This window comes from Aethalodelphis obliquidens, unplaced genomic scaffold (assembly GCF_003676395.1).
Source record: "Aethalodelphis obliquidens isolate GAN/ISIS:26980383/991018 unplaced genomic scaffold, ASM367639v1 scaffold53, whole genome shotgun sequence".
Taxonomy (NCBI): Eukaryota; Metazoa; Chordata; class Mammalia; order Artiodactyla; family Delphinidae; genus Aethalodelphis; species Aethalodelphis obliquidens.
In genome coordinates, this window is record NW_020837997.1 from 7,605,814 (window position 1) to 7,631,990 (window position 26,177).

At 55.3% G+C, this 26,177-nt stretch overlaps 3 protein-coding genes across 5 annotated transcripts; all 3 read right to left on the reverse strand.

The window, feature by feature from the left end:
- Window positions 1–107: 107 nt before the first annotated feature.
- Window positions 108–1,274, reverse strand: ICAM4 (intercellular adhesion molecule 4 (Landsteiner-Wiener blood group)). The gene is made up of 3 exons (XM_027085222.1): window positions 866–1,274; window positions 442–747; window positions 108–318 (listed from the first exon to the last, which is right to left on the reverse strand). Exons 1-3 carry the CDS (start codon window positions 1,257–1,259, stop codon window positions 200–202), a joined length of 819 nt encoding a protein of 272 aa, XP_026941023.1. The 5' UTR covers window positions 1,260–1,274; the 3' UTR covers window positions 108–199.
- A 375-nt stretch (window positions 1,275–1,649) lies between these two features.
- Window positions 1,650–10,403, reverse strand: ICAM1 (intercellular adhesion molecule 1). The gene is made up of 7 exons (XM_027085221.1): window positions 10,298–10,403; window positions 8,388–8,648; window positions 4,502–4,810; window positions 3,843–4,130; window positions 3,508–3,762; window positions 3,057–3,305; window positions 1,650–2,973 (listed from the first exon to the last, which is right to left on the reverse strand). The coding sequence occupies exons 1-7, from the start codon at window positions 10,362–10,364 to the stop codon at window positions 2,792–2,794; spliced, it is 1,611 nt and encodes a 536-aa protein (XP_026941022.1). The 5' UTR covers window positions 10,365–10,403; the 3' UTR covers window positions 1,650–2,791.
- Window positions 10,404–18,080: 7,677 nt separating this feature from the next.
- Window positions 18,081–26,177, reverse strand: MRPL4 (mitochondrial ribosomal protein L4). 3 transcript variants are annotated; one of them, XM_027085225.1, is made up of 9 exons: window positions 25,679–26,177; window positions 25,527–25,584; window positions 25,290–25,440; window positions 22,929–22,980; window positions 21,447–21,564; window positions 20,545–20,651; window positions 20,344–20,453; window positions 20,173–20,249; window positions 18,081–18,886 (listed from the first exon to the last, which is right to left on the reverse strand). In XM_027085225.1, the coding sequence occupies exons 1-9, from the start codon at window positions 25,733–25,735 to the stop codon at window positions 18,741–18,743; spliced, it is 876 nt and encodes a 291-aa protein (XP_026941026.1). In that variant the 5' UTR covers window positions 25,736–26,177; the 3' UTR covers window positions 18,081–18,740. The 3 variants fall into 3 exon arrangements, with proteins under 3 accessions (XP_026941026.1, XP_026941025.1, XP_026941027.1); XM_027085224.1 differs by having other exon boundaries at window positions 25,527–25,593; window positions 25,679–26,176; XM_027085226.1 differs by lacking the exons at window positions 25,290–25,440; window positions 25,527–25,584; window positions 25,679–26,177 and adding an exon at window positions 24,288–24,581.

Below are 26,177 nucleotides of genomic sequence, written 5' to 3' on the forward strand. Positions count from 1 at the left end.
AGGGAGACAGGAATTTGGAGAAAATGATAGAGGCAAGGCCAAAAAGAAGACCACTTCAGTCAGAGGAGGTGCACTAATGGGGGACCTTTATGCCCAGGGGCAGAAGCTGGCTGAGGAAGGCTTTATTGATCCAGGCAAGGTTCCCCCAAATGTTCCAGATTCCTTTTTCCTCCAGCTCAGCCAGCATGGACCACTGCCTCTATGCCCGAGACTTCATCGATAGGTACTTTCTCAGGCAGAGGGCCCCCACTACAAGAAGGATCCCCACAAGGGCTGCGATGGAGGTGGAGGCCAAGGCTTTGGACGCAGGGCTCCAAGCTGGAGACAAGAGGGGAGAATTAGGAACAGAGCACTTGGAGGTGTGACAACCCGCATGGACATGCTCTGGCTTGGCCCACATAACCCTTCCCCACTCTTCCCAGGGTTATAAGGGTGCCTCACCGAGGACTGGCAGCGTCATGGGTGCCGAGCTACTGAGGACCACCAGGCCATCGAGATTGAGGCGGGCGTAGCAGGTAACGGGCTGCCCGAAGTCACTGGGCCTGGCGCGTAACGCGTAAGTCAGCGTCACGTTGGCCAGATCCCGGCCGGTGAAGCGCTCCAGGCTCTCGGAGTAGATGACCCGGCCACCGCGCCTCAGAATCACCACCAGGAAGCCCACGGGGAACACGTGTGTCACATGGCAGCGCAGAGTGTACTCACTGCCCATTAAGACCGGAGGCTCCAGGATCACGCTGCGTGGCTGTTCTAAGGCAAGAGGGGGCCGCTGGGCAAGGTCCGAGGGCTCCCCCTAGCGCGACTGTCCGTTACCCCCGCTCCGTCCTCCTCCCCGCACCCCAGCCAGGCCTGAGCCCCTGTCCCTCACTGTAGGCGGTAATCCTGGCGGTGGCCCCCCGCGTTTCTCCCGCGCAGGTGACGAAGCAGTGCACATCGGAGCTCCAGGCCCTCACATCCAGCAGCTGGTAGGATACCCAACCGGGCCCACTGAGCGTGTCGCCTCGCCGCAGCTCGGTGCGGAGGCTGGAACCCTCCGGTAGGGGGCAGCTGCTGCTGCAGTTGAGCCACACTGAGCCCCCCGGCGGCACGGCCTTGAGCTCGGGGCTTATGCGCACCCAGAAGGGTGCTGAGGTCTCCGGGGGCGCGGGAGAGGGGCCTCCCGGGCCTTGCGTCCGCGCACTCCGGCGCCTCCGCGCGCTCCCGCCTCGCGGGTAGGAGGGCGACAGCAAAAGCAGCAACATGAGGAGGAGCAGAGACCCCATGGCAAAAAGCCCGGACTGAGGGGCCCCGCGCCAGGGAGCCAAGGCTGGCTCCGGAGATAAGGAGGCCCGCAGCACCGCCTCTTCAGCCCCACCCCGGGCAGAGAGAGACAGAGGCTCCGGGGGGCCCCGGAGCCCTGCGGTATACACCCCACTCCCGCAGCTTAAGAATGGGATTCTCCACCCCATTCTAAACCAAATGTCATCGTGTTTTTCTGGAGAGGGATCTTTAATTTTCACTAAAGTCTCAAAAGGCCCTAATAAACCCCAGATTTGGATTAGAGCCTGAGGGCTGGACCTTGAACTGGCAGCCTTCTCTTGGGGCAGGAAATGGGAGGACAGGCCAGAAAAGGCTCCAGCTGGACATGACACCTCCCCTCAACTCACACAAGGCCAGAAGGATGAAATAGCTTTATTAGCACAAGGGAGAGGCTTCCGCAGTTGGGAGGGGGTTCTCCCAGGCCTCTCCTCCCCACGGCCTGCAGAACCCTCGTCGCTGCAGGAATTTGGACCTGCAGACTGTTCTGTTCTTGCATGGCCCCACTGAGATGGAAACAGGTAGGACAAGGCAGGGACACACAGGGGTTGGGCACAGTTTCCTGGGACTCCATGGTTTAGCTATCAAGGAGTGAACACCCACGTTTAGGCATGCCACCAAGTGTCATTGTGAGCACTAGCAGACATGGGTATAGGTGGAGAGGTGGGTTATCAGAGGTCAGTGCCAGTGCTGGGGTGTAAGGGCTCAGTGGGTCATCTCTGGGCATGTCACCAGCTATACCTTGTCACCGTTACTAATCCCTTTCTGGGAGAAAGCAGCTTGACCAGTGGAGTGGGAAATTCTAGCCCCACTTAATCTTTTTGCCGGGTACTCTTGTGCAGTGCACAACCAGTACAACTGTAGCTGGCGATCCTGAATGAGATTAGACTGAGAGCTCCCTGAGGGCGGGAATCAATGTTCTTCTTGTTTACCATTCTAGCCCACATAAAAGGCACTCAATAAATAGCTAGTAAGAGAACAAATGAATAAATAGGTCATCATCAAGAGTTGGGAACAGTCTGTGGACAGCAATGCTGGTGCTGGCTTCTGTCAGAGGACGTGTGGGGATTTGTGTTTCAGTGCTGCATGTGTCTGTGCAGGGCCACTTCTCTCTTAGGACCGTAAGGCCTCAGCACACGCAGGAGGGGGTGAATTTCAATGTTTCCCAGTTGGGTGTCCCCATGCTGGAGGTCAGGGTCTCCATCATACACCCTCCGGCCAGGTCAGACCTTGACATCCCTCACATTGATGCCCTGAGCCTTGGCCCCTTCTTTTGTCTCAGTCCTGTGGCTCCACATCAGGTGTGAGGCCTGGGGGTTATAAGTGTGCAGGGGCCATGACCCCAGATGCTGTCTGTATGCTGACTGAGGCCTCTCTCCTGTCCTCTGGCACCCTGGGAAGGTGGGTATAGCTGAATGGCATATGTCCACCACTGTTCGATGCAGCCCTGCTTGTCACAGTTTGGGGGCTGAGGAGGTCCTGTCCGGAGGGGGTAGGCTCAGGGCGGCGTGGCTGGTGTGGTCAGTTTCATGGCAGCCTCTTCCTGGGCCTTCCGGGCCTTCTGTAGCTCATATTTCTGGATCTTCCTCTGGCGGTTATAGAAGTAAACGGCTGCGCCCACAGTGCCCGAGATGACCACAAATGCCACCGAAATGACGACGGCCATGTTATTCTGGTGGTCTGTGGGGAGGACACAGGGGGCGGTGAGGGTTGAGCTGCCCTCACTGCCCCTGCCCTGCCCAGCCCTGAACTCCAGCACTTACAGATCACATTGATGACAACTTCACGGGTAACCTCACCGCGAGTGCTGGTGGCCCGACACTGGTAGGTGCCTGCCACCTTCCGCTCGACGGGTCTCAGGTCGCCAATGGGTAGCAAAGCCCCATCCTCTTTCCGGCTACAGTTCAGCTTGGGGGTTGGGTTCCCCCAGGCCTGGCACCTCAGGGTCTGCTGGGAGCCTTCCTGCCATGTCCAGTTTCCCAGGCAATCCCTCTCGTTCAGTCGGGGGCCATCTGAAGAAACACAGCAAAATGAGGGACGGGGTCAGGGACCAGGACATCACTCACCATCTAGGTCTAGGTAAGAAGACTTAGGTAGGAATCTGGGGAAGGGGCTCACTAGGGTGGGGGTGGGAGTGGGTGGAGGCAGGAGTTCTCGGGGTCTTAGGGGTTGGGCCTTGGAGGTAAGGGATCATTGTCTAGCAGCCCCACTCACACAGGACACGGAGCTCCCGGGTCTGGTTCTTGTGTACCACCTGCTCAGCCACCGCCAGGGCAGCAGAGCAGAAGAAGCTGCGTCCGTTGTCCTCGGCGCTGGCATTCAGCTGCAACTGGGCCCTCGGGCCCGGAGGCCTGGCTGGGGCCCCGTTCAGTGTCACCACAGCTCCAGCCTGGGCCTCGCATTCCACGTTCACCGTAGTCCATTCCGAGACCTCGGGCTGGCTCAGGGTCAGGTTGGGAGCCGGGAAGCCTGGAGGTGGGGTGCACAGTGAGCCCCGCCCCTGGCATTAGCCCCACCCCTTCAGAAGCCCCACCTGGGTTTCTACTTACTGTAGATGGTCACGTTCTCCAGAGACCTCCGGCTCTGCCCTCCCAGATTCACCGCACACGTCAAGTGCTGGACGCCTTCTTCCTCCACCTTTCCCTCGACCAAGGCTTTGGCCAAGAGTGAGTATTCATTGTACGTGATCGTGGTTTGCAGCCTCCTGTCCCCCAGCGCCAGGTGGACCTCCGCCTCCGAGACTGGGAACAGTCCATACAGGGTGCAGCTCACCAGGCACTGTGTGCCCACTTCCAGTACCGGGTGCATAGCAAGTTGCGGGTCGGTCGTTGGTAGGACTGGTGAGAGACAGTGGGTGTAAACAGAGAGGAGACAGACATCCTGAAGCCCTTTCCCGGGGCATTTTCATTCCCCCACCTGGAACACCCTCTTCCCGGGAGACTGTGGCCTGGGCCACCCTTGTCCCAGGACACGTGTACCACTTGCCCTGGGTCACAGCCTTCTCAGTGGATCCTGCAGTCCAGGCACCACATCCCAGAACACTCCACCCCAGTGGCCAAGAAGATGCTCTTCCCAGAAACCTTTGCAATCAAGGTTGCCACCTTCTCAATGCCCCCACGGCCAGGGGCCTCTCCTTCCCAGAGACCTCACACCCCAAGCAGGAAACCCCTGTCATCCCATCCTCTCTACTGGCTCCCCAGTGCCTCACCAAAGGTTCGGAGCTTCCTGGGGGCCGAGCTGTTCTGGAACAGTCCCAGCCCTTGGGACCGCAGGTCCAGCTCCGTGCGGCAAGAGAAATTGGCGCCGTGGTCATCTCTGCTCGCCAGCACCGTGACTGTGACCTCGGCAGGCTCCCCGTCTCCCGCTGGCTGACGGCCCAGCTCCTCCTCCCCACGAAGCAGCACCACGGTGAGGTGGTCCCGGGGGGCCCCACCGGACACCATGCAGCGCAGGATGAGGTTCTCGCCCACGGGCTGCCAGCGGGGCAGGGGGGCCAGCTCCACGCGTTCCGGGAACCCTGGAGGGGAGGGGAGTGTTGTTTGAACTGGCTGGCCGCCCGCGCACAGGAACGTCGGGGCCCTGGCTACACCTGCTCGGGAAGTCTCACCACGCTCTTCCGAGAACACACCCCAAACCACCTAAACTAGAGAGGAATGTTAAGAGCTTCAGGATAACCCAGTGAGAAGTTCCCAAGTGGTTGTGAAGGAGGCAGAATACATTTTTATTCACTGCAGCATCTGAGAGTGAAAAGTGGGAAAGAATTTCGAGGTTTGTTGCCAGGAGTCCCGGCAAATGAATACAGTTCATTTAAGCTGTCCAGTCTCTAGACGTTGTTGTAAAAAAACTCCTGTTTTTCCTTGTCCTTTTTTTGGCCTTAGCATTTTTCTCCATAGCATCCCTCACCTCTGAGGTAAGAGATCATCTACTCAGTTAATTTGCTTTTCCACTATTCCTGCCATGGAATGTGAACCCAGGAGGCCAGGGATCTTTGTCTGTTTTGTTCCCTGTTGTATCCTTGACACCCGATACGCACTCTATTTTTTTTTTTTTTTGGCCACGCCCCGCGGCTTGTGGGATCTTAGCTTCCCGACCAGGGATCGAACCCACGCCCTTGGTAGTGGAAGCTCAGAGTCTTAACCACTGGACCGCCAGAGAAGTCCCTTAGGCACTCTATGTTTGTAGAAAGAATAAGGTTGAGACACCCACACCGATGCGAGGCCTTTCAGGAGCTTGCTTTCAAGGGTTCCCGAATGAACCGTGTGATCCCCTGAAATGTTAAAAGTCTAAGAACCACCCACAGACCCTCAGAACGAAACCCTGAATATCCCCTGAAAACACTACGCGCGAGCTTGGTTGCCGGGGTCTCCATTCTGCATGAGGTAACAGAATTCCAAGCCTGGATCGCCAGTGGAAATTGCCCGCAGAGCCCTGGTGAGCTGAGACTCACTCCCCGACCCCAGGCTCCCTAGGGAGGGGTCTTGAAGCCTCCCACTTTCAGTCCCTTCTCAAGAGGCCCTGAAATGTCACTTAAACAGTAGTGATGTTGGGAGTTGATTTTTGGACATGAGTCCACCTTCTCCCCAGGTTGCCAACCTCCTGAATAAAGCAACCTTTCCTTTTCCAACCTAAGGGGGGGAAAAAAAAAAAAGCAGTGATGTTAAAATGTCAGGAGCCTGGAGTTGATTCCTGGCTCTGCTGGTTCTTTGTTATGGCCTGTGGGGGAGTGACTTTGCACACTGGAACAGTCCCAGCCCTCGGGGCTACAGAAATGCCTCAGTTTTCTAAGCTGTAACCTGGGGCTAATGAAGGTAGGACTATTATTATCGTTATTATTATTATTAGGACTATTATTAATCCACTTCAGAAGTTGAGAGTGACTGTACATGGGCATGAGGTTACTTTTTTTTTGACTTTTGATTAAATGTTTATTCATTTTAATTTTGCCTTTTTAAAAATTTTGAAGCCAATATATTGTGTTTTCCACATCTGAATTTTTTTGTGTGTGGTTACTTTTTAAGGTGAGAGATATGTTCTTAAACTAGACTTCTACAACACTATAAATACTCCAAACTTCATTGCAGTGTATGCTAACAGCTGTTAAAAAAAAAAAAAAAGGTTGAGAAAACCCTCAGACGTCCAACTCTTACTTCTGACCATCTGTTGCAAACTCCAACTTGCAGAGCTGGCGGCCCTCTCAAACCACAGCCTCCAAATGGAACTCACATCTTGGAGCCCAGATCCTTGCCCTGAAGGCCAGACTGGGGGAGGAGGCCTGTTCTGCCTGTACCTCTCCTTGACTTCCCATCTTTAGTCCCTCACTAAGTCCTGGTCACTCCACTCTTCAAATATTTGTCTGCCCCTCCCTTCTCGTATGCGAAACTGCGGTCAACATGCACGACCTGGACTGGGTCCATGGGCAGCTGCTCTCTGGCTTCCTGTAAGGTCAGCCCTCTGCTCTGGATCCCTGGCCTGCTCACACACCCTCCATGGCTCCCTGTCACCCTAAGAAGAAAGTCTCAGCTCCTCGGCCTGGCATTCAAAGTCCTGCCAAACTCAGCTCCAGCCACACCGATCTGTTGATATTCAATCCCTCTTGCCTCCCCAACCCCAGGTCAGCATGTTTCCCCACTCCAAATCTTTGCCCAGGCTATTCCCTCTGTCTAGAATGCCTGTCTTTACCAACTCCTACGCATCCTTCAAGGCCCAGTTAGGGGTCACTTCCTGCAGGAATTACAACTCTTTCTAGACAAAGCTCAGCCACCCAGAGATGCTCCCTCATCTTTACACCGGCAGTGGGGCAGGACCAAGCTCGAGTCTGTCCTAGGTGACCCCTTGCTACTGTGTGCAGCCGTCTGTTCCATTTCACAGAGGTGAAAACTAAGGCAAAGTCTGGCACCCGAAGAGGGAGAAATATATCAGGGCCAGGACTCAAACCTGGAGGACTGGGCTTTCAACTCTCAGGGTGAGATGCAGAAGGTCCTGTGAAAAGGTTTTCTGGGGGTTTTCAGAGGCCACCGGGAATGTTTGGGGACTTCCCTCACTTGGCCAGCAGCTGCTCAGACATCCTCCAAATCAGAAACAAAGCTGATGTTTGCCCCAAAGCTTCTTTTACGCAGGCCCTGTGAAGGCGGAATGTCCTCCAGGCCTCACTGCATCATTAGACCCTTCCGAGGAGGTCTCATGTGAAAAGCAACCAGGAAGCCACGTATTCCCCCCTCCCCCGCTCCCCACATCAGAGTCACCCAGTTAGTAAGGCCCATGCTGGGACTAGAACCCAAGGCTGTCTGATCCCAAGGCCAGTTGGCCAGTTCTCTTTCTTTCTTCCTTTTTTATTTTGTTTTGTTTTCATTTGAATTTCATTTACCTATGTATTGCTTACAGTCATGCTAACTCACTGTCACACTTCAAAATGCCCAAAGTAAAAAAAAGGCACATGGAGAAAACTTGCTCCCTGTGCTCTCCCAGAGCCCTGCACCTTCTCTCCTCACAGCCAGCTATATTGTCATTTGTTGTATTTCCTTTCTGGGCCCTTTAACGCAGAAACACAGCCTCCCTAACCCCGAGCCCATGGCTCCCTAACACTGTGGGTGGCATGCCACTCATTCTGGGCATACCTTACTTTTGAACTTGACAATACATCTTGGAGCACCTGTCTCATTCTTTTACACGGTTGCATACTATTCCACGGGATGACTGAACCACAGTTTCTCTCCCCAGCCCTCTACATTTGAGTGCCTTGCAAACTTTTACCCTTTCAGATCAAGCCACAGTGAATAGCCCCACACTCCCTCAGTACCCTGGTGGGTGGGGACACCTATAGGCCCAATTCCCAGTAGTGGGTTTTCTGTGTCAAAGGACCCAGACATGTGACATTTTGAGGACTGAGTCCATACTTGGAAGTCACCCCCAAGGAAGATCAAGGAAGGGTTCTAGATGACAATGAGACTTTCAGAAGATGGGCCCCCTTGCCCTTCAGTGAGACCCTACCCGCCCCCACCCCCAAGTAACAAAGGCTGTTCCAACCTGCTGGGGACTCCCTCGTCCACCTCCCCAACCCAGGCTGCCTAGTCCAGCCCCTGGGCCCAGCCACTCACAGTATACGGTGAGGTTCATCAAAGCTGATGACTGGTTACCGAGACAGCTCGAGTAGCATATTGGAAAGCTGTCTTTTTGCACGTCACTCAGTTCAAAAACCTTCCAGTTGTTCCCATGGTCTACTTCCCTCTTAGCCAGCTGAGTCTCTAGGCCCAACATTGTGTGTTGGTCACAGGAGGTACTGCAGTTCACCGTTATGGAGGCTCCTCGGGATGTGATGGCTTTTTGAGGATGCACTGACGTTTGGGCACCTCCAGGCCCTGGAACCAAAAGATGTGGAGGGGTCAGACATGACAAATCGGGCTCATTAACATTACAGCATCCAGCCTGTTCTGGGTGCTGCGGACACAGCCTTGAACAAGACAAAACTCTGCTTTCAGCGTGGGAGACAGAAAAATTCACGAGCACACAACATAATTAATAACTGATGCTGACAAGAGCTTTGGCAAAAACAAAATGGGATGATAGAACAGACAGTGCCTTGGTGACAGGGTAGTGTGTGAGCAGAGATCTGGATGATGAGCGGGGGCTGGCCATCGAGAGAAAAGGGAAATGAGTTCCAGGAAAAGGAGCAGCAAGTGCAAAGGTCCTGAGGCAGGGTGGCTGGAGCAGAGTCACAGGGATGAGTTGGGGGGAAATGGGGTCAGGAAGATCATGCAAAGCAGTGTTAAGCCACGCCAAGGAAGTGTTCTTCATTGCGAGGACAATGGGCAGCCATGGAGGATTTTAGCAAAAGAGGGGCATGAAGTCAGTGTTCTTCCCCCCCCCCCCGCAAGAGGTCAGGTGGAGGGAGTCAGTCCTCCAGGGATAAAGGGGTTCCAGTCAGGCTGGTTCCTTACCCACTTGGACAACTGGTTTCCCCTCTCAGGACCTCATTTTCCCCATCTGTAAAGTGGGTGAATATAGTCACCCCAACCCCTGCTGATGCAAGTAACTCCTAGCACAGGGCAGGTAGCATGTGGCTGCAGGTAAGAAGGAGGGGGCTTGTTGGGATTAGCTCCCGCAGACTGTGGTACCTCCAAAGCTAAAAAGCAAAGTCTGTCTGAGCCCACCCATCTGAAAGCTGCCCCCCACCCCGCCAAAGACCTCTGCCTTCAGCTTTGGGTCTACTCCATCTGGGATGGAGGTGGGCGGAAACAGCAGCTCCATGAATTCTCAAGGGTGATTCTGGGGTCGCTTCCATTTCACAGAGGGAAATGGTGAGACCTGAAGGGAGGTCACTCAGCCAGAAAGTGGTAGAGTCCAGATTAGAGTCCGGATTAGAACGCTTCATTGAGCTGGTAACCACGGTGTGGTCTGCTCATGAATTTTTCACTCTCCTGCTTCCCGACACTGACCATCATTTGAGACCAACTGTCCGCCTTCTCCCCTCCCTCCTTCTAGCTGGAGTTGATGAAGGGCTGCTGGGGCATCCCATTCCTTAGCCTCTGCTCCCTTGGCAAGTCAGCCCTGGAATTCCCCTGAGCAGAGTCCTGGACTTCCCCCAAGGGCACGGGATGAGGAACAGAATGTCTGTGCGTGTGTGTGTGTGTGTGGGGGGGGGGGGTCCCAGTCTACCTAAGCTTGGCACGGGGCCACATCTCTACACGGTCTGACCACCTTCTGGGGCCAGGACACAACCGCTGGGATGTGAACACTATTAACTTCTCCATTTTACAACTGAAAAAGTGAAGCTCCTCTGGGAGAGGCAGCCCATAGTCCGAAGGCACACAGCAAGCCATGATGTAGGGTCTGGATTTGAACCCATGGCTGTTGACTTTCAATCGATGGCTCTAGCCCCAACTTCCCATAAACAGCTACCTAAGTACCAGTGTCCCCAGCCGGTGGGGAGCCGGTCCTCCTACCGCTCCCAGGGCGCAGCCCAGATCCCAAGAGCTAGCCCGACGGCAGCCCCCCCACCCCTGATCACCTGGGAGCAGAGCCCCGAGCAGGGCCAGGAGCGCAAGCAGCGCGGGATGGGCAGCGCCGGGAACCATCGCAGGCGGAGGCAGGGCGGACGAGGTGGCGCAGAGGCGTGGGCGCGGACTGTGGAGCTGAGGACCTTGTGGGTCCTTTTATAGCGGCCAGCCAAGGGGGGCCGAGGGGGCGGTGCTGCCTTCCCGGAAACCTCGCGCTTTCCTCTCCGGAACGAGGGCTCTGGCATTTCCGGATTGAGAGGGTGCCGGGGCCGAGCAGGGTTGTACCCTCTCGCGGGCCGCTCTCGCACCGGAATTTCCGAATTGAAGTAGTGAGGGCTGCCTGGCGGCAGCGGCCAGAAAACAACCCGGAGACTGCTCCCGGAGGTAGGGGTCCCGCCCCCGGGCTCGGCTACCCCTGATTCCGCGTTTACACAGTGCTTTATTGGATACTGCCAACCACCCTGGACGGTAGGGACTAAACTGAGGGGTAAACTGAGGCTCCAAGCTGCGAGGTCATTCGAACTCCAGTCTGACTCCCCAGCGCAAGCAGGCCTCTTTAACCGAGTGGACGGTCCCTCGTTTCGGTGGGGCCCCAGGAATCTTCCTGGGGCGCTCTCGATCAAGGGTGCCCCTCCCCAAAGGGGCATGTCCCCGCCCAGTGACACCGAGATTCTCTGAGAAGCGGCCGCAGAAAGCCCAGGCACTTTCTGTGAACCCTGAGGGAGAGGACGTAAGGCGCATCACGTCCGGGGCTCCGCGTCCCCCACCGAGGGGGGTTCCCACTCCCCCGCGGCCTCGCTTCCCCTTTCGGCCACCAGCGCGGGGGCGTCTTTACAGCTTCCAGAAAAAGGAAGGAAGGCGCGTGGTCCTGACGTGCCGAGCCCCTCCGTTGCAGTCCCCAGGCTCCGCGGGGAAACTGAGGCCGCAGACCTTGACGGGGGAGGAGAGAGGGGGCGCTCGAATGCTTGCCTTCTGCAGGGAAACTGAGGCAGCTCCCAGGCCCCGGAATGGGGCGGGGAGAGGGGGCGCTCAAACCCCTGTCCTCTGCTCGCAGCTCCCGTAACTCGAATCGCGGGCGCCAGCACTAAATCTGTACGGGTGTTTGCCCCGGCTTGTTCCATTAGGGTGTTTGGGGAACATTGTGAGGTCCCGCGCCGCGTCTATAGGCCGTCCCACGCCACCGCCTCCCCCCAAGCCACGCCTGCGCGTGTGACCGCCCAAGACTCGGCATCCACCACGTCAGGGCTGGGGATCCTGGAGTCTCCGAGCACAGAACCCAGCCGCCTAAGGCTTCCTGTTGTGGCGCGCGCGCCGCGTCGCCAGGGAGACCTCAGAAGGGCCAAGGAGGTCGCGCAGCAGACGGGGAAGGGAGGGGGCTTCAAGGACGCTCGACCCCTTCCTCCCGGGGAAGGGGCTGCGAATTACTCGCCAGCCGGAAGAGTCCCTCGCTCCGCCCCGATTGTTCCTAAGGAATTTCCACGGGGATCTTTCTTCTTGCAGTGTGGAAGGTGTTGAATTCCCGCCCAAACGCACTGGGCAAAGGCGCAGAGCGGGGGCCGGGGACGTCCCTGGGAGGGTCTGGGAAAATCCTCCGCCGGGGGGTCATTTTCCGGAGGATTTTTACCAGGTTCGAATCACTGCTTACTTTGGCCTCTGTCCCAAGTGCGCGGGCGGCGAGCTCCCCCGCGCGGCTCTGGTCCCCCTTACAGCGGTAAAATCGTGCTTCTTCCTTCTGTCTCTCAACACTTGCTACGCAGCGTCGATTGAGAGCCTGCTGTGTGCCAGGCATCGTTCCAGGTGCTGGGGACGCAGCAATGAACAGAATAGACCAAAATCCCTACCATCATGCAGAGATCGTCTTAGTCCGGACGACAGAAACAAAAATAAGCTATATGGAGACATAGCTTGTGATTAGTGCTAAGAGAGAGTAAAGCAGGGAAGGGAATAGGAAATGTGAAGGTTAATAAACCTTTAAATAGAGTATTCTGGGAAAGACTGAGAAGGTGACATTTGAGCAAAGAGCAGAGAGTCCTGACAATATCAGGGAAGGAATGTACCAAGCAGAGAGCACTGAATGTGCCAAGGCCCTGAGGTAGGAAGGAGCTGCCTTAAGGAACAGCCAGGAGGCTAGTGTTGCTGGAATGCAGTAAGGGAGGGAGAGGATTGGAGGAGAGGAGGGAAGGAGGGAATGGGGTAGAGCATGGCCTGGGGAGAACCTTGGCCTTTCCTCTCAGTGAGGTGGGAGCCATGGAGGGGTCTGAGCAGAGCAGGGACACGCCCTGACGCAGGCCTTTACAGGCACCCTCCTAAGACAGCAGGAGCTAGAGTCAGGTAGTGGGGAGGACAGGGTAGAAGGAAGCCAGGAGACGGGAGAGGAGGTGACTGCTCCAGTGCGGGGGAGCAATGATGGAGCCTGGAGTGGGCAATGGCACTGGGGAAATACGGTCCAATTTGGCATTTATTTTGGCAGCAGGTCCAACTGTGTTTGCTGGGATGGGGGGGCAGGCAGAGTCAAGGTCAACTCCTTGGTCTTGCTCTGAGGTCCTAGGAGGGTGGAGGGCCATTTCCTGAGATGAGAATGGGGTGATAATAGGGGGCAGTTTGGCAGAAGAAGCACGCACCCCCTAGTCTATGTTCCCTTTGTGCTTTCTTGAAAGAAAGGGAAGCAGATGTTCCCCATCCCTTTGCTGCAGCTACCAGGAAGGGCAGGGCTTCCTCCAGGGTGCCAGGCAGTCTCAAGAAGGTCAGGGAATAGCCCCACTGCAGACCAGAGGCTGTGGACCCAGGGCAGAAATACCCAAACCCCACTCCATGGCATCATGCCTGCTCGCCCCTCATTCTGAGGTCTGGCGTGACCACCTTGCAGTTCCCTTGACCTGGAATGCTCTTCTCGTCCCTGATATGGCCAGCCCTTTCTTAGTGGCCTGAGCCTCTTCCTAAAAGCTTTCCCGGACGCTCCCTGACTCCCTGACTCCTTCCATCCTGGGCCACACCCTAAACGTTCCCTGTCACTTGCTCTAATGGTTTCATTACTGAAACTTCATTCACTTGCTGAAATTCTTTTGATTGACCTGTGTCACGTTCATTTGCGTGAGCTCCAGAAGGCCAGGGACCCTCTCAGCTCCAGCATCTGAATCAATGTCTGGTCATTATAGGCAGATGGTCAATACATATGTGTTGAATGAATGAACTTCTCTTATTCTCTGAACATTCTGCACATGCTGTTCCTCCAGCCCAGAATTCCCTTCCTACTGCTTTTACAAGAGGTTACCAGAGGATTTCATCTACCAGGTTGTAACAGGGCTAGGAGCACAAAGAATTGAACCTGGCCCCTGCAGAGAGAGTGCCAAGTCCACTGGACCGCCAGGGAATTCCCAGATGTCTTTTCAAGAGAACAACTTTGTTTCCTTCAGATAAATACCCAGAAGTGGAATTCCTGGATCATATGGTAGTTCTATTTTTATTTTTTAAAAATTTTTATTGAAATATAGTTGATTTATAATGTTATAGGTAGTTCTATTTTTAATTTTCTGAGGAACCGCCATACTGTTCAGGCCATCGTCTGAGTAATATTCCATTGTAAGGCTATATCAGTTTGTTTACCCATTCATCAATGGATAGACATTTGGGTTGTTTCCACATTTTGGCTCTTATGAATAATGCTGCCATGAGCATTCAGGTACAAGTTGTTGTATGAACATGCTTTCATTTCTTTTGGGTATATACCTTGGAGTGGAATTGTTGAGTCCCATGGTAATTCCATGTTCAACTTTTTGAGGAATTGTCAGACTGTTTTCCATGGCAGCTGCACCATTTTATCAATACATTCCCACCAGCAATGTACAAGGGTTTCAGGTTTGCAATTTCTCCACATCCTTGCCAATATTTATTTTGTTTTATTATTATGGTGATTGCCATCCTAATGGGTGGGAAGTGGTATCTCACTGTGGTTCCCCAGTCCTTCTGATCTGTCCAGTGGATAAGCCAAGCACAGTCCTGCAGCAAAGGCAACTGGGGGTGTGCACGGACCAGCAAGTACCGAGGGGATGTGGCCAAAGTGCACCTGCCACCAGCTGTGACCTTGAGCAAGCCACTTCCCCTGGTGGTACCTAGATGGCCTCAGCTGTAGAAAGGGATGGTAATGCATCCCTCAAAGGGTGGGTCTAAGATTTTTCTTCTTTTTTTATTTACTTTGGTTGCGCCAGTTCTTAGTTGCATCAGGTGGGCTCCTTAGTTGTGGCTCGCGGGCTCCTTAGTTATGGCATGTGAACTCTTAGTTGTGGCTTGCATGTGGGATCTAGTTCCCCGACCACAGGTCGAACCCGGGCCCCCTGCACTGGGAGGGCAGAGTCTTATCTGCTGCCTCACCAGGGAAGTCCCGAGATTTCAGTAAGACCATTCATGTGCAGTGAGAACAGATAACAGGAGTTACAAGTTGTCTGTTTCCATAGGACTCAGCTCTGAGAATCCCCCCTCAAACTTCCTAGGCAGAAATACAGACTTCCTCCTCTGTTCCCACAGGTTAGTTCATTCTAGCATCACGGTTCCTCATCAGAGCCCCAGGGTGTAAAGCAAAAATGCATGCCGTTTGGATGTTGATCAAAATATAACTTGGGGGCTTCCTTGGTGGTGCAGTGGTTGAGAGTCCGCCTGCCGATGCAGGGGACACGGGTTCGTGCCCCAGTCCGGGAAGATCCCACATGCCACGGAGTGGCTGGGCCCATGGGCCATGGCCGCTGAGCCTGCGCGTCCGGAGCCTGTGCTCTGCAACCGGAGAGGCCACAACAGTGAGAGGCCCGCGTACCGCAGAAAAAACAAAAACAAACAAACAAACAAAACATAACTTGGCTTCTCCTTCCGCTCTTTGAAAGTTTATTCTGTGGTGGACTCTGCCTTGCCCCTGGCTGAGAATCCTGCCCCGGACTCAGGTCCCGATCAGCATCACGTTCAAATCTCGGAACTTGGTGTTGGATGGGAGCCCCAGGTGAGGCTTCTCCAGGCTGGAAGCCTTGGTAGAGAAGAAGGGCCTAGTCCCCCTGCTGTTGACCCTCTTTCTGTCCCCCTCACCTCCTCTCACCAGCCTGTGGGTCCCTCCTGCCCAGCCAGGTGCAAGGAGGAGGGGACAGGGCGTTTCCTCCATGGCTGGTGGCTTTGCCCTTTTGGGTACCCCAGCAGCGTGTTAAAGTGTTCTGAGGGGGCTCTTTGAGGCCTCCTCTTCCTGGAGACCCCTTCGCTGGCATGGAGGCATCTTTGATATGGGTTGTGGCTCTTCCCTCAGCCCTTGGGGTCTGATCCTACCCTCTTATTTCTCCTGGTGGGCCTCCATGCTGACCACCAAGAAGCAGACACCCTGACTCCACCATGAGAACCGCCTGCCTCTCGCCCCTGGATCTCCTGGGAGTCAGATCCCAGCCCTGTTGACTCACTCGAACTTTCTTAAGCCAGGGTCAGCCTGAGTCTTTGGTGTCCTGCCTTCAGGGATATTTTCCAGAGGCTGTGAAGTCACCTTCCTCTCTAGGCTCTGGGTTAACGCATGTCCCAAGAGGGTGTGATAGGGCTTTTTGTTTTGTTTTGGCCGTTCCGCGCAGCATGTGGGATCTTATTTCCCCGACCAGGGATGGATGTGCAGGTAGCACGTCTGAAGCTCTTCTGAAGAAATGTCTTCACCCATCTCTCTCTTTCTAAAAAAAAAAAAAAAATTATACAGAATTTCAAAATAGACATCAGCAAAGAGGACATGTGATGAAGCCACATGTGCCAACTTCCACAGTCCTCATGGCCAATCCTGTTCCTTCCTTCCCCTTACACCCTGTCATGGGTTCAACTACGTCTCTTCCCCAGTGCTAACCCCCAGATTGTGATCTTATTTAGAAATAGGGTCTTTGCAGATGATCAAGTTCACGTGACGTCATCAGGGTGGGCCCTAACCCAACATGACTGTTGCGCTTATAAAAAGGGGAAATTTGAACACAGACACACACAGAGGGACAATGCCATTTGAGGATGATGGCAGAGATCAGGGTGATGTATCAGGCCAAGAAATACCAAGGATGCCAGCAAACCACCAGAATCTAGGGGAGGGGGATGGGACAGAGCCTGCCTCACAGCCTCTGAAGGAATGACGTCTTGGTCTTGGTCTTCTGGTTCCAAGAACCATGAGACGGTATTTTTCTGTAGTTGAAGCCCTAGTCTGTGGTACTTTGTCAAGGTAGCCTAGGAAACTAATACACATACTATGCCCTGATTATTAGCACATTCTAGACCCCGGATCGTTTTTTTCTGGTGTCTTTTTCCATCCTCGATCTGGCAGAGGGATCCCAGTGTCAGCAACAGGTTCTGACCCCTTCCTTCACCCTGTTTCCTGATGGCTGTGATGTGGACGACTGAGCCTGACTACGCATAGCTACGACTAGGCTGGGCACTGTCAGGACAACAGATGGGTCTTACTTGGGGCCTCGGTGTCTCTGCGGAGCTGGTGAGAGGCACAGGGAGAGGTAGGTAATGGTTTGGGTTTAGCCCAGCATTTCCCAACCAGCCTCTGCACCCCTCCTTCTTTTTTTAAAAAAATAAATTTTATTTATTTAGGCTGCATTGAGTCTTCGTTGCTGCATGCGGGCTTTCTCTAGTTGTGGCGAGCGGAGGCTACTCTTCGTTGCAGTGCACGGACTTCTCATTACGGTGGCTTCTCTTGTTGCAGAGCACGGGCTCTAGGCGCGCGGGCTTCAGTAGTTGTAGCTCATGGGCTCTAGAGCGCAGGCTCAGTAGTTGTGGCGCACAGGCTTAGTTGCTCCGTGGCATATGGGATCTTCCCAGACCAGGGCTCGAACCCATGTCCTCTGCATTGGCAGGTGGGTTCTTAACCACTGTGCCACCAGGGAAGTCCCTGCACCCCCTTCTTACTACTGGCTCCAAATAGCTTTTTCTTCTTTTAATTAATTAATTAGGCTGTGCCGGGTCTTAGTTGCCGCACGCAGGATCTTCACCACGGCATGCGGGACCTAGTTTCCCCACCAGGGATTGAACCCGGGCCCCCTGCATTGGGAGTGCAGAGTCTTACCCACTGGACCACCAGGGAAGTCCTAGCTTTTTCTTTTTTACTCAGTCAAATCTGATGCTTTAAGGATCACAATTTATGTTCATTGAGGACTTTCAAAGAACGTGTTGTAAGCTCTCAAGGCACTCCCAAGAAGCATTCCAGAGATGTTTTCAGCGAGGAGCAGCCCAGTCGATGGGTCACTGCGGCCGCCTGGTTGGGCCTGCACGCCAGATGGCAGTTCTGGCTTTTTTTTTGCATTCATACTGTTTTATTTTTTAATATTTTTAAAATAAATTATATTTTTGGCTGCGTTTGGTCTTTGTTGCTGCATGCGGGCTTTCTCTAGTTGCTGCAAGCGGGGGCTACTCTTCGTTGCGGTGCGCGGGCTTCTCGTTGCGGTGGCTTCTCTTGTTGCGGAGCATGGGCTCTAGGTGCATGGGCTTCAGTAGTTCTGGCACGTGGGCTCAGTAGTTGTGGCTCACAGGCTCTAGAGCGCAGGCTCAGTAGCTGTCGTGAATGGGCTTTGTTGCTCCGCGGCATGTGGGATCTTCCCGGAACAGGGCTCAAACCTGTGTCCCCTGCATTGGCTGCCAGATTCCTAACCGCTGCACCACCAAGGAAGCCCCAGGCTGAGTTTAAAGAAACTGACCTCGTTACTTTATAGTCTGTATTGTGACAATTAGCAACAACAACAACTTGTGGGGGGCAAATAACACCAGCAGACTCAAGGATCAGGATACCGGTTTGGTGTTTTTAAAAAATGTTTATTCACTCATTTATTGACCACGTTGATACTGACTCTGTGCTTAGGGAAAATCACTGTGATGAAAGCTCAGGTCTCCACACTGCACCCACTTGGGGAATCAGGTCCACACTTGGACTGAAGGACCATAATAAATGGGACCACAAGCCCCGTCAGGGATGCAAGCGCTCGGTGAGAGTGCTTGGGATTGGGAGGCACCATCAGTGGGTTCCTAGCGATGGCTGGTTCTCTGCGTGCTCCGAGGCTGACTCACCCCAGAAAAGTTGATGGTGGGTCATTTCTATGAACAGTGCCTTGAGGCAGCCGGGTACCCAGCGGTGCCGCGCACCGGGGAAAGAGCCTAACTCGCCAAATGGAATTATTCACAAAACGGCAATGAGCTGTTGTTCTGTTTCTCCTCTTTGATTAAAAAGTAAAATTTATCTTACACAAAAGAGACTCGGGGCAGGAGCTGCCCCAAGCTCCTGTCGGCGGCCCCTTCCCGGTAGTGATGCCTGCTTGGCTGCTCTGTGAGTGGCCTCAGCTTCCCACCGGGATGAGGGGTTCTGGCCGCCCTTGCAGGGTGAGCGGGAGGCTCCCAAGCCCACCGGGGGCTCGGCCGGGCTCGGAGCAGGAAGGAGGGTGGCCGATGGGCCCTGGGGGTGCCGCGTGGGGCTCAGGGGAAATCGCGGTAGGGCAGGCGGAAGGGGTAGAGGGGCGTGTGGCGCGAGTCGTGCCAGAGCAGCTTCTCCTCCAGCAAGGCGACGGTCGGCAGGGTCAGGACCAGGGTCTGGTGCTTGAGCATGCTGTGCACGTTCAGGCCTGGGGGGCGGGGTGGAGGCACAGTCAGGGCGGGTCCCCCCTGCCCCCAACAGAAACACCAGGGTCTGGTGTAGGGTCCCGAGCCCCGTAGCCTGGGTTCAAACCCTGGCTCAGTCGCTCACCCCCAGCGAGACCCTGGGCAAGAGACTGCCCTTAGCTCGTCAACTTCCAACCGAGAGCATCCTAAGTACCCAACTCTGCCCTGCGCTTGGGCACGGTTCCCACCTCACACCCCAGTGCGGGAGGCTGACGGTAAACAGAGCAGATAAACAAACACAAAGTACTGAGGGAGGCCCATGGGGCTGCAGCGAGTGATGAGGGGAAGGAAGGGGAGGGCAGGGCAGGGCATGCAGGGTCTGTGGTCCTCCGGGGAAGACTTGGGCTTTTACCCTGAGTGACGAGGGAGCCCTGGAGGGTGGTGGGCAGAGGAGGGACAGGACCTGACTCAGGTGCTGAGGCGCCCTCTGGTGGCCGTAGTGGGAGCGGGGGATGGGGGGGGGGGACGGGAGTGCAGGACAGACTGTGGGGAGGAGTCGGTCAGCAGGAGCCTGGGACCAGGGCACAGGCCACTGTGCCCTAACTGTGGCAGTCCAGGCAGATGGTGGGAGCTGGCCCAGGGCGGTGAGAGGCGGTGGGATTCTGGATATGTTTGGAGACAGCGCTGACAGGGTGAGCTAACAGACCGGAGTGGAGGGGGACAGTGTGGTTTGGGGCCGGAGCTGCTGGGAGGAAGGTCTCGTGTGCCAGGATGACTAGCAGAGCCCACGTGCCGCTGTCCAGGAGGCAGCCGGGCACACAGTCAGAAGACCAGGAGAGAGCCCTGGGGATTAGTCACCGCAGCCACTGGTGTGACGTACTCAGGACAGCCCTGATCCTGCGTCTCCGAGTGAGGAGCCGGGTGGGGCCAGCCAGTGGGCCCTCAAAGTCACTCCACGCCTGGCACCGTGGCCCAAGCTTGGACAGATGTGACCTCAGAGCGTTTTCTGTGTTTTGGCTGCACCGTGCAGCTGGTGGGATCTTAGTTCCCGGACCAGGGATTGAACCCGGGCCATGGCAGCGAAAGCATGGAGTCCTAACTACCGGACCACCAGGGAATTCCCCTCAGAAGTTTTCTTTAAGAAACACATCATTCTCCCAATGTTCCGTCTGGGCAAACTGAGGGTTGGGTGGGGGAGGGTGGTCACTGCCCAAGGCCACTCTGTGACCAAGTTGCAGATACAGGATTTGAACTGGCCCATGCTGTACTCTCTGGGGGTCTGGGAGACAGAGCGGGGCCCTTTGCTCACCAATAGCAGGGACTAGGTTGAAGGTCTTCAACCCAGAGGCAGCTGCCACAATGTTCTGGGGCATGTCCTCGTGTTCTCTGAAACAGAGGCCAAGAGGTGAGCCCCTGCCGAGGACGGACCGCCCCCCCGTCCCCCTACCCCGGCCACCCCTGCTCTGCCCGGCACCCTCACAAGTCCACAAGGAGGACGGAGTCGCCCCAGTGGCGGTAGCGGGCCAGCTCCATCAGGTACTGGGGGTCTGCGGTCGGCAGCTCCAGGGAGTCCACGATGTGCAGGTCGTCCTGGTGGGAGGAAAGGACAGTCTGAGCCCACCCTGCACCCACAGCCCACACCCCAGGACCCCTGTGGCTCCCGGCAGGACTGCTGCTGTACCTGGGCCAGCTTGACCGTCAGCGCCACCTTGAGGCCCTGCACCCGCACTTTCATGGGCAACATGTAGTAGTAGCTTGTGGGGCCCCGGGGGCCATGGGCAATGCCTCCTGTGGGGGCAGAGGTACGTGAATAGGGGAAGGCCCCAGCCGGGCTTGGAGGTCAGAAATCTGCCCCAGTGCCTGGCACAGGGGAGGCAGGAGGGAGGCTGCCCTCGGCCAGGCAGAACCCCAGCAGAGAGGGCAGGGCCTCAGGTAGGGATGGAGAGGGGAGGTTGCATCAGGCATCACCTGGGACAGGTAACTTCACCTCACTGGGGCTTGGTGTCTTCAGCCATCAAACCTGGGGTGAGGATGGTCTACCCGTGTGTCCTGCCTCTGCTGGGCGCTGGGAGTGCAGCAGGGAACATGCGGGACAGGATCCCTGCCCCCACGCCATTCATATTCAGCCAGAGACTTGATCCCAGAGGGAACCAGGCAGCACAGGGGGTTGCAGGGGGTGGGGAGACCCAAAGAGGGTCAGGGAGGGCTTCCTGGAGGAGGCATGGCCCAAACACATCAGAAGGATGAGAGGGATTGGCCAGACAAATGGGAGATGCCTCTGAGTCAGCTCTGTTTGGTCTTGGAGGGTGTGCAAGGGACAAGGGGGTGCGGTCTGCAGCCACCAGGGCCTGGAAGGCCAAGATGAGGGGCTCAGACTTCACGCAAAGGCCGCAGGAGCTGGGAGGTTTAGGAAGAGCCCTCTGGGTGCTGTGTGAAGTGTGGGCCAGGAGAGGTGAGATGGGAAGTGGGGCAAAAGGGGCTGTGGCCATGGCCTGATGAGAGGCCAAGGCCAGAGCTGCAGGGAAATGGGGCGAAGTGGATGGACTCTCCAACCTCTGACCGCACGTGGGCAGACCTGCTTACCTCCTCGCCAGATTGGGGAGCGGATGCTGCCATGCCTGGCACGCCCACTGCCTTTCTGTGGCCAGGGCTTCCGGCCACCGCCCCGCACCTCGGCCCTGGTTTTGGTCTTGGCATAGCTCTGTGGGCGCAGAGTGAGGAAAGAGTCAGGTTCACAAGGGAGGTGCCATTGCAGACGAAAGGTGCCAGGCCCAGGGACACAGCAGTGAGCTGGGCGGACTGGCCTGCCGCTGGGGAGCCGGACAGGAGACACAGAGACTGGGGCTCCATCGGGACAAGCACGGAGTGCTCTGGGAGGGAGAGAGGAAGGGAGAGATAAATCAGGAGTTCCCTCCTGCACTCCAGAACGTCAGCCTCAGAGAGGCAGGGGCTCTGCTGCCTGACACACAGTATGTACTTAGTATTTTTTGAATGATTTCCATGTAGCTGTAACTAAAAGGAAGCTGGGGGAATTCCCTGGCTGTCCAGTGGTTAGGACTCTGAGCTTCCACTGCACGGCACAGGGGTTCGATCCCTCGATCCCTGGTCAGCGAACTAAGATCCTGCAAGACACGTGGCCATAAATAAATAAGTAAAATTAAATAAAAAAATAAAAGGAGGGCTTCCCTGGTGGCACGGTGGTTGAGAGTCCGCCTGCCGATGCAGGGGACACGGGTTCGTGCCCCGGTCCGGGAGGATCCCACGTGCCGCGGAGCGGCTGGGCCCGTGAGCCATGGCCGCTGAGCCTGCACGTCCGGAGCCTGTGCTCCACAACAGGAGAGGCCACAACAGTGAGAGGCCCGCGTACCGCAAAAAAAAAATAATAATAAAAATAAATCAATAAATAAAAGGAAGGTGGGGCGTGGAGAAAGACGCGGGGGTTAGGGAGAATCAGGGAGCGATGCGGGTTAGAGGATCATGCAAGGCTTCCAATGCCAGGCTGACGACTTCACTTCCAGGGCCACGGCGAGCCAGGGAGGACTCGCCAGACTTGAGGTGGGCGGATGCAAGGCGGGGACTCTGATTGATAACAGCATCATCAGCGCTCTTGGCGTAAGATCCAAACACCTCACGTTGCCCCTGTTGACCTCCATGGCCACACTGGGCCCCTTCTGATCCCTGCCACAGAGGCTTTGCCTGTGTTGCTCCGACGCCCTCCACCCCAGCCCCACTGCCCGCTTCACATGGTTAGCGCCTGTCACACACCTGAGGTTAAACGCCCCTTTCTCTGAGACAACTTCCCTAATTATACATTTACAGGCATGACTACTTGATTCATGTTCTCCTCACCAGCTAGACTGGGAGCTTCAAAAGGACAGGGACCTTGCCTGTCTTGTCCCCCAGCACAATGCCCAGGGTACAATGGCAGTTCACAAAATGCCTGGCAAATGGCCCATCGGTGAATGGGTCAGGAGAGAGAAGATGGGGCCTGAGCCCCACAGTCCAGAGAAGACACAGCAGGGGCATCCTCTGCCCCCCTACCCCCGCCCCACTCAGGGCACTCACAATTCTCTTGAAGTTCTTCTGCCAGATGGCAACCTGGTGCAGGATATCCAGCCTGTGGAGGAAGGAGACATGACAGGCCCACTTCCACTTAAAACCCTCTCCGCCCGACTAGATGAAAACTCTGGGGCTTCCCTGGTGGCACAGTGGTTGGGAGTCCGCCTGCTGATGCAGGGGACATGGGTTTGTGCCCTGGTCCGGGGAGATCCCACATGCCGCAGAGCGGCTGGGCCTGTGAGCCATGGCCGCTAAGCCTGCGCGTCCGGAGCCTGTGCTCCGCAACGGGAGAGGCCACAACAGTGAGAGGCCCGAGTACCGCAAAACAAACAAACAAACAACAAGAAAAAAACCTCCGGCTCGTCCCCATCCACTTCCAGGGCCCTGTGTGACCTGCCCCGGTCCCTCTCTGAGCCCATCTTGCACCACCTCCAGCTCCACTCTGTGTCCGTTCTATGGAGTCCAGCCTCCAAGCCTCTGCACTTGCCGTTCCCTCTGCCTGAAATGCTCTTCCCCTGGCTGGTTCCTTTTCTGCCTACCAGTCTTAGCCCAAATGGTATCTCCAGGAGGAGTCCCCTTGCTAAAGAGGACTTTACCTTACTCCTTTCCTACCATTACGACTTCCTTACTGCCACTTCTTTACAGACTGGTTTGCCTCTCTACCCCTGTGCTGCTCCATACAGTAGACACTGGCCACATGTGTCTGGCCACCCCTGAAAGGTGGCCAGTGCCGCATGGTGAAACGACAAGATTTTAGATTTATCAGGCTAAACGAAATATATTATTGAAATCAATCTCATTTGTTTCTCACTATTTGAAAGAAAACTTGGCTACTGGAAGAATTTCAGTTACATGCATGGCTCGCATTGGACAGTGCTGCCAGGCTGGTTTGCCAGGGGTTGGCAAACTATGGCTAGTAAGGCCAAATTTGGCCTGCTGCCTGTTCTTGTAAATATGTTTTACTGGAACACAGCCACGCTCATTCACTTACACACTGTCTATGGATGCTTTTGTACTACATCAACAAAGATGAGGAGTTGCCATGGAGACGTTACAGCCTGCAAAGCCAAAAACATTTACTCTCTGGCTCTTTACAGAAAAAGTTTGCTGATCCCGGCTTAGACTGGGAGCAACATCAGCAACCTCGGTGCTCATTCACTGCTGTATCCCTGACACCTAGGATGGAATCCGGCACATAGTAAGTGCTTCATAAGTATTTACAGAATAAACAAAATATGTCGTTTTTATCACCCTCTAGCAGACTGGGACTCTGTAAAGACAGAGAGCAAACCACACAAATAAGTAACAGTAATCGATTAATAGCACTTATGTGCCAGACACATACACGTAAGAGACATCACACACCTTGGCAAGCGAAAACTTGGTCCTGGGAGTTGGCCCATATAGGGTTGAGATCTGGCTCTAAAGTTTATAAGCTGTGTGACCTTGGGCAAATTTCTTAACTTGTCTGTGCTCAGTTTCCTTACCAACGAAATAAGAATAATAGAATCCATTCCTAGGGTTGCTATGAGGATCTAGTTAACTAAACTGCAAGTAGGGTGACTTCCCTGGTGGTCCAGTGGCTAAGACTCTCCGATCCCAATGCAGGGGGCCCAGGTTTGATCCCTGGTCAGGGAACTAGATCTCACATGCTACAACTAAAAAGGTTCCGCATGCCGCAGCTAAGGATCCTGCATGCTGCAACAAAACCCCCCCACGCGGCAACCAAGATCCTGCGTGCGGCAACTAAGACCTGACGCAGCTAAATAAATATATATTTTTTAAATGCAAATACGCTCCCCCCCCCAACAAAAAAAGGGAATTCCCTGGCAGTCCAGTGGTTAGGACTCTGTGCTTTCACTGCTGAGGGCTGAGGTTCAATCCCTGGTTGGGGAACTAAGATCCTGCAAGCCACGTGGCCAAAAATAAAATAAAATAAAATGCAAATAGACTGTCACAGGCACACAGTAAGGACTTAACCACTGTTAGTGCTCATTTTTGCAAAAACCAATAACAGCAACAATAACCAACATTTCTACAGACCATATTATGGGCTAGAATGATCTCATTTAATCGTTTGAGGTTTGACAGAATAGAAACACTGAAGCACAAGGGGGAAGGCAGGATTTGAATCCAGTCACTCGGGTTCCAGAGCTCTGCGTCCCTAACCCTCAGAGGATGTTACCTCTCAGCCCTCACCTTCACACAACTCTGCAGCAAGAAAAACCATCATTCTCTCTCTTTTTTTTTTTATCACTCTCTTCTAACAGGTGGAGAAACTGAGGCTCGAGTCCAGGTCATCCTGATTCCTAAATCCCCGCTCCTCGTCCCTCTGCCACCCAGTTTACCATTTCGGCTCCCACTTACCTGGGCGTCGCGGAGAAAACGTCTGGGTGCAGCTCGGTCAGACCCAAGCGCTCCTGCTCGTAGCCCCGCAGGGACTCGACCCAGGCCTGCACAGGACGCCGGTGCGCGAGTACCGGGAGCTCGCACCTGCGCAGCACGGGCACCCGATGACCTGGAGCGATTGGGAGGTCAAGGGTCAGGAGCAAGGGTCAGAGTTTCCGGTTGCCTCCCCTCCTAGGGCAACCCCAGCAACCTCACCCGCGCTCGCCACCGGTTCTGGTTTCTCCGCCGGCTGCACTGCCTCTTCTGCCAGCGCCTTTAGGCCCTGTAAACGGTAAGCAAGACTGAGAGACGATCCCCGGACCCTCCAACCTTTGTCCTCCGACCCCGCCCTCAGTCCCCGGCCTCACCCGGCAGCCCTTGGGCCGAAGCCAGGCCCGCGCCCCTGCCCGGACTAGCTGCAGCATTGTAGCGCAGCTCCCCACGCTTAGAGAGGTCAAGGCTTCCTCTGCTGGATTCTCTCGACGCCTCGCGATGACGTCACGCCCGCGACGACGCCGGCCGGGCTTGTATTCGGCGTTAGAAAGCTGGGCGAGCAAGAGCAAAGACGGCGGGGTCCGCTAACGCCTGTCCCTACCTCCGCCCCAAGACTAACCCCAGACGCTAATTTTCACTGCTGGCCTAAAGAACCCTCTGCAACACCTGGGAGCGCGACCCGACAGCAAGAAACCCCGCCCCCTCTTCGGTCCCGCCCCCAAAGAGCCGGTGCGGTAATCCGGCCAATGAAACCTCCCTGCTCAAAGGGCACGCTCCTCGTTCAGCCAATGAGCTCGTTCAGTCTGGAAAAGTGGCTGGGCGGTGCTAGGGCGGGCACCTAAGGGAATATGGCCAATAACTGTTAGGCTTTTT

Excerpts from the sequence above, each read along its gene's own strand:
- ICAM4 (XM_027085222.1), bottom strand. The coding sequence starts at position 1,259 with ATGGGGTCTCTGCTCCTCCTCATGTTGCTGCTTTTGCTGTCGCCCTCC. Across the intron at positions 748-865 it reads CGCCAGGATTACCGCCTACA|AACAGCCACGCAGCGTGATC; the intron begins GTGAGGGACAGG and ends CTCTTGCCTTAG. Across the intron at positions 319-441 it reads CATGACGCTGCCAGTCCTCG|CTTGGAGCCCTGCGTCCAAA; the intron begins GTGAGGCACCCT and ends TCTTGTCTCCAG.
- ICAM1 (XM_027085221.1), bottom strand. The coding sequence starts at position 10,364 with ATGGTTCCCGGCGCTGCCCATCCCGCGCTGCTTGCGCTCCTGGCCCTG. Across the intron at positions 8,649-10,297 it reads GCTCGGGGCTCTGCTCCCAG|GGCCTGGAGGTGCCCAAACG; the intron begins GTGATCAGGGGT and ends TTTTGGTTCCAG. Across the intron at positions 3,763-3,842 it reads GGAGAACGTGACCATCTACA|GCTTCCCGGCTCCCAACCTG; the intron begins GTAAGTAGAAAC and ends CCCCACCTCCAG.
- MRPL4 (XM_027085224.1), bottom strand. The coding sequence starts at position 25,735 with ATGCTGCAGCTAGTCCGGGCAGGGGCGCGGGCCTGGCTTCGGCCCAAG. Across the intron at positions 25,594-25,678 it reads TTCGGCCCAAGGGCTGCCGG|GGCCTAAAGGCGCTGGCAGA; the intron begins GTGAGGCCGGGG and ends TACCGTTTACAG. Across the intron at positions 18,887-20,172 it reads CAACCTAGTCCCTGCTATTG|GCCTGAACGTGCACAGCATG; the intron begins GTGAGCAAAGGG and ends CCCGCCCCCCAG.